Consider the following 7,094-nt stretch of genomic DNA (forward strand, 5'->3'; position numbering starts at 1 on the left):
GAGCTTAGTTGTCCCCTTTATGCATTAGCATGCCATATTTGCAGGCTTACTGTGGAAGAATGCAAATAAGTTGAAAGATTCAAAAAAAAAAATATGCAGATTCAGCAGAATAAGGATCTTAGAACCAGTTATTGGGGGTGACAAAGTCTCTTTAACCGCTTGAGGATGAAGTCAATTTTCATTTTACTGTTTTTATTTTTTCCTCCTTGTCGTTTATTAGTCATAACTCTTGAAATGTCATACAACATTCATACAACATTCATACAACATTCCTACAGACCAGCAATACACTAGGAACTGTTTTACAAGAACTCCTAGCCTGTGGTTTTAGCTTGTGCTCCAGGGACAACCAAAAGGGTGTTTGACTTCCCTGCATCTGTTCTAAAGTTGTACATGGCTCTATGGTAGTAGTTCAAGAGAAAATCTGAAAATAATGTATATTAGAAAACTGCAAACAAGTCCTTGTATCTCTAAATTAGTATACTCCCCCATAGGGGTAACCCTTTTATCTGTATATAAACCAAATAAATGACAAAAGACCCCCTCAACAACTAAGTAAGTTGCGGATATGAATCCTGTATCACTTCATAGCAAACCGATGGCTAAAAATAGGCAATAATGTGCGTCACTGCAGATTGCTTGGCTGAGGTAAGAATAGAGAGACCACTAAAGGGGAGCTGGATGGGCTTGTAGTGATTGGCAGTAAAAAAAAAGCTACTGCACGTGTTATTACAGAAACAATGGCAGCCAATATTGTGATATGGTGACATGAGAAATGACTGTATGGGGCTGTTCAGTGCCTATTGCTTCCTATCCAAAATGGTAGTTTCCAAGAGCAATATTTGTAGGTAGACCACAAATGAGTTATATGAAAGAGGTCAAGTTCATTATTTAGGGTTAGATGGACATATTTGAAGTGGAAATTAGTAATACCCACTGAATTAAATAGGCAATATACGTTTCTGAGTTCCTTTTAAGAAATATTACTGGTATAGTCACTCTACTTGACTTATGGAAAAGCACAGGATTATAAGAATTTAGCTGCAAGCAATATGAAATGACTGCTGTATATAGGATTAACCGAGAGACAGCTTAATGTGATGAATCTCTAACTCCCAGCACCATAAACACAGACAGCCAAAAATAATAACCCATTTCATTTTTAATTACAAAACAATGAAATATACATATCCGGCTAGAAGCTCGAAAATGGAATACTGTTGATTTTAAAAAAAAAAAAATTAATAAAAAATGCAATATTAAAAGCGATTGATAAACCTTCTTCTTCATTGCAGTAATTCTCTGTCCTGGTTCATACAATGCAATTCCCATCACTCTCTCTTGGATTTGACAAACACAACACAGTGGCACTGTGTGGATCTTGACGCAGCCTTAAAGGGGTTGTCTAGGATTAGGACCCCCACTCCTGTACAACAGGTCATGCATAGGACTGTAGCTCTATCCTATTCATTTTAATAAAGCTGCACTGCCAGACTCATCCTGTGGACAAGAGTGGTGCTGTTTGTGCAGGAAAGCAGTGTTTTTGTAATCCTGGACAACTCCTTTCATACAATCTTCTGAGCATGGCTCCGCCATAGACACAAAGCTTTAGAGTTTAGTTTTTGAATTGGCTAATTCTAAAAGTTTTTGCAAATGCTGAATCCATTACACAGCCAGCCTGTGTAATGTGTATATAAACTATAAGCTGCTTTATAGTCCTCAATTATAACCTGTGAAAATGTCCTCCTGGAAAAGGATACTTGATTAAGAGTCTATGACAAGAATTCATCTGATATGGAAGCAGATCAGAAGAGCTCATTTCTGTTGAATTTAAGTGTAAGTATCTAAATGAAATATTTACTACTTTTTCTTTAAAACTAACCAAATAGATATTTGATCGATAAATCGCCTCCATGCGTTTAGAATTCATCATCCTCCTGGGAATGAACCTGTAGTAAGTTAATTGGTCTTCTCTGACCCTCACATCTAAGTCTCAGGAGACCATGGCCAATGGCGAATTCAATGAGCGGTGTGTTACTGCTTGTCTGGCAATATCCAAACAAGGAGGCATCACAAGATCTTTATTATAGATTTAAGGTCAAGATGTAAGGGACTCATACTTTGTAACATATCTCATAATGTCATAGATCTTGTATCCTGTAACCTAGCTGCTGCATATCCTCTTGCATGACTACAGCGGGAATAACCACAATGATTATTATAGGTGGGAGGAAAACCCATTGACTGATCTATTGCTTTTTATACACAATCAGGAACAGATCAGACACATTCTTATCTTATTCTTATCACCATAATAGTCTCATCTATTGCCAAAAGACTTTATTCTCCTCTTGTAATCCATACAAGTACACCGGCATTCCAGTTCCTCCTAGTAACAGGCAGTAGTCGTAATACTGAGGTTCTTGGATGAAGACACGATGGTTGGTTAACACATGCTTGCTCAAGTAAATTCCAGCACACCACAGAGAAGCGTCACCGCTGCCTGGAGAAGAGATTTCTGAATGCATTGTTATAGTTCTTGTTAAAGGCTGTATAGATCAAAGGGTTGAAGAATGAATTCGAGTACCCCAGCCATAAAAATATACTTTTCCAGATGGGAGGAATGTCGCAGGAACACAAGGGGTTAATCAGTTCAGTGATAAAGAACGGGATCCAGCAAAGAACAAAGACCCCTATGAGAATGCCCACCATAAGTGCAGCCCTTTTCTCCTTCTGTTCTCTCCATGTGTCTCCATCTGTCTGGAAGGTGACTGTGGCGTGACGAACTGTGAAGACCATTTGGGGCTGGTGAGACGCTTCTTTAACCTGTCGGGGGCAACAACAGAATTAAGATCAGATCTCAAAGGCATTGGCTTGCATGGATTGATGCAGGTGTATGTGATGCCCATGTTTATATACAATTGGCACATGCCATGCTAGTGAATTTATGACTGTATTGAGATATTACACCATTTTTACCACTTTTTAATGCATATAAATATCTGACACATAGGATACATGGGATCCAGCATGTGGGACATAGTTACTCCACCCTGCCTTACCCCATATAGATATATGTCACATAGGATGCAGCATGTGGGACATATTTACTCCACCTTGACATACCCCATATACCCCATATAGATATACTGTATGTCACATAGGATGCAGCATGTGGGACATATTTTCTCCACCCTGCCTTACCCCATATAGATATACTGTATGTCACATAGGATGCAGCATGTGGGACATATTTACTCCACCCTGCCTTACCCCATATAGATATACTGTATGTCACATAGGATGCAGCATGTGGGACATATTTACTCCACCTTGACATACCCCATATACCCCATATAGATATACTGTATGTCACATAGGATGCAGCATGTGGGACATATTTACTCCACCTTGCCATACCCCATATAGATATACTGTATGTCACATAGGATGCAGCATGTGGGACATATTTACTCCACCTTGCCCTCCCCCATATAGATATACTGTATGTCACATAGGATGCAGCATGTGGGACATATTTACTCCACCCTGCCTTACCCCATATAGATATACTGTATGTCACATAGGATGCAGCATGTGGGATATATTTACTCCACCTTGTCCTCCCCCATATAGATATACTGTATGTCACATAGGATGCAGCATGTGGGACATATTTACTCCACCTTGCCATACCCCATATAGATATGTGTCACATAGGATGCAGCATGTGGGACATATTTACTCCACCTTGCCATACCCCATATAGATATGTGTCACATAGGATGCAGCATGTGGGACATATTTACTCCACCTTGCCTTACCCTATATATATATATATATATATATATATATATATATATATATATATATATACTGTATGTCACATAGGATGCAGCATGTGGGACATATTTACTCCACCCTGCCATACCCCATATAGATATACTGTATGTCACATAGGATGCAGCATGTGGGACATATTTACTCCACCTTGCCCTCCCCCATATAGATATATGTCACATAGGATGCAGCATGTGGGACATATTTACTCCACCTTGCCTTACCCCATATAGATATATGTCACATAGGATGCAGCATGTGGGACATATTTACTCCACCTTGCCCTCCCCCATATAGATATGTGTCACATAGGATGCAGCATGTGGGACATATTTACTCCACCTTGCCTTACCCCATATAGATATATGTCACATAGGATGCAGCATGTGGGACATATTTACTCCACCTTGCCTTACCCCATATAGATATATGTCACATAGGATGCAGCATGTGGGACATATTTACTCCACCTTGCCATACCCCATATAGATATGTGTCACATAGGATGCAGCATGTGGGACATATTTACTCCACATTGCCCTCCCCATATATATATATATATATATATATATATATATATATATATACTGTATGTCACATAGGATGCAGCATGTGGGACATATTTACTCCACCTTGCCTTACCCCATATAGATATATGTCACATATGATACATAGGATGCAGCATGTGGGACATATTTACTCCACCTTGCCATACCCCATATAGATATGTGTCACATAGGATGCAGCATGTGGGACATATTTACTCCACCTTGCCCTACCCCATATAGATATATGTCACATATGATACATAGGATACAGCATGTGGAAAATGTTTATCCCATCTTGTCCTTACCCCTTATAGGAATTTTTCACAAATGATACATAAGATGAACATATGTTTACCCTACCGTATCCCCACCCTACACTTGAGGTGTAAAAACGGTGGTGAAAATAAAATTCCATTTATGACTATTGCTACAGGTAGCAGGTACAGGTACCATAGCAATATTCCCAAGAATGCTGATACCTTTATGCATGTGCCCATTATAACTATAAATAGCAGCGTAATTGAGAGACGTTACATTGAGAGAAAGAAAGTGAAGAATTTTCCCGTACACATTACTGGCAGGCATTCCAGGAATACGCACTCGGTGGGGGGGTCTGAAGATATGAATGGCGTGACAAAGTCTGCAAAGGTCCTTACTTGGTTTGCTGTAACTATAGCACCAGCAAACTTAATTATATGAGGACGGGTTCTAATTAGAAAAAGAGAAAAAAAATGTTTTGAATAAGGAACCTTGCAAATGTATTCACGGGTATATACAGCAAATATAGCAAAGCGGCATCTGTTAGTGCAGCAGAAAAGAGTTGGTCACTCAGTAGAATGTGGGTTAATTCCATCGGTTTTTAGACTGTGAACTAAAGAACAGCTGAATAGAAAATCCAATTCTGCCTCTGCATCAATATCTCAGGTTGACCAGACTCTATAATAGACACAATATCATCAGATCCCTCTGCTAGGCAAAGGGTTAACAATATGGAATACTGAGAGCGAATAATGGGCTCACCTCGATCACCTCTGGCATAGGGGTAATTGTATTAGTCTTTTTTGATCCAATTCTGAATTTAGCAGCTTTGTAGATTTTCCAGTACACAAAGAGAACCACACAAAGCGGAAGATAAAATGCTCCAAAGGTGGAAAAGATCGTATAGGAGGGTTCTTGGCTCACCTGACACTTTTGCATTGTTTCTGAATAGGTTTCTCCCCATCCAAAAAGAGGAGACAGTGAGATAACTGCAGACAGCAGCCATGTGAGCAAGATCATGATATTAGATATCCTCTTTCTAGTCTTCAAGGTGTATTCTAAATGTCTTGTGATGGACCAGTACCTGTCCAGGGCGATGGCTGTCACATTCCAGATGCTAGCTGTACAGCATAGTACATCGAAAGAGATCCAGATGTGGCACAGGACTCTACCCATCCTCCAACGCCTGTCATTCAGTTCATGAACCAGGCTAAGGGGCATCACTAGAGCGGCCACCATGACATCCGATATCGCCATAGAGGCCACCAAATTATGAGGAACCCGATGGAAAGTCCTGACCCTCAGTATGGTCACTAGAACTAGCACATTCCATAGGAAGGTAGCAATAACCAGCATAGCCAGTAGAGTTAAGATGAGGACGCTGAACACAGAAATTCTGTACCTGCTGAAGTTCTCTGACCCTGAGCTCCCATTGGTAGTGACAGTGATGTTCCACTCCATCCTCACTTGTGGTAGCATGAGAACTTACCTACAAGACACAACAGAAGTGGAGGGTTTCCTTACAACAAAATCCAGTTCCTGTAGATTGGAGCTGACCAGACACCAGGAATATACCAAGCAGATCCATGTTGCTATGGAGAAGCAGTGAGGGCACAGCATGGCATGAAGTTTGGAGAGGATCAATGCCCATCCCCAGCACAGACATCCTGTCCCCCTCACAGAGCTCCCGGCAGGTCACACTGCAGCCATCCAGCCAGCGCTGTCCCTGGTGCTGTCCCTGGTGCTGAACTCTGCCCGGGCTGCTGCAGGATCACCCAGCCGGAGTGCAGTCAGTACACAGCAATAGAGGGGGCGCCCTACCGACTCCAACCAGGGGCTGCTCCACCAACCAGCTCCGTCATCTGCAGGCATGTCCCTGTATCTCCAGAGTGTGGGCTGAGGATGGAGCTCAGCTTTATATAGGAAGAGGCTGTTCCTACGTCAGGTTAGTGTCAGCCTCCTCCCAGCCATCCAGTCCTTGTCATTATCAATGAGGATCACCCAGGGGATGGGGACAGGACCAGGCACTGCGGTCAGCATCTCCCGGGGGGACATTATACAGGGGGGACATTATACAGGGGGGGGGGGAATTATACAGGGGGGGGGGGGAATTATACAGGGGGACATTATACAGGGGGGAAATTATACAGGGGGGGGGGGGAATTATACAGGGGAGACATTATACAGGGGAGAGATTATACAGGGGGGAAATTATACAGGGGGGGGGGGGGGAATTATACAGGGGGACATTATACAGGGGGGAAATTATACAGGGGGGGGAATTATACAGGGGAGACATTATACAGGGGAGACATTATACAGGGGGGAAATTATACAGGGGGGGGGGAATTATACAGGGGGACATTATACAGGGGAGACATTATACAGGGGGACATTATACAGGGGAACATTATACAGGGGGGGGCATTATACAGGGGGACATTATAC

The 7,094-nt window shown here is 41.9% G+C and overlaps 1 protein-coding gene across 1 annotated transcript; it reads right to left on the reverse strand.

The window, feature by feature from the left end:
• Nucleotides 1-1,156: 1,156 nt before the first annotated feature.
• HTR5A (5-hydroxytryptamine receptor 5A) lies at nt 1,157-6,365 on the reverse strand (the record flags this gene model as incomplete). Its single annotated transcript, XM_056518379.1, is given in 2 exon segments — nt 1,157-2,826; nt 5,409-6,365. Coding segments are annotated over 2 exon segments (1,050 nt in total). The 3' UTR covers nt 1,157-2,493.
• Between the last annotated feature and the right edge of the window lie 729 nt (nt 6,366-7,094).

The sequence above is a fragment of the Hyla sarda genome, chromosome 5 (assembly GCF_029499605.1).
Source record: "Hyla sarda isolate aHylSar1 chromosome 5, aHylSar1.hap1, whole genome shotgun sequence".
Lineage (NCBI taxonomy): Eukaryota > Metazoa > Chordata > Amphibia > Anura > Hylidae > Hyla > Hyla sarda.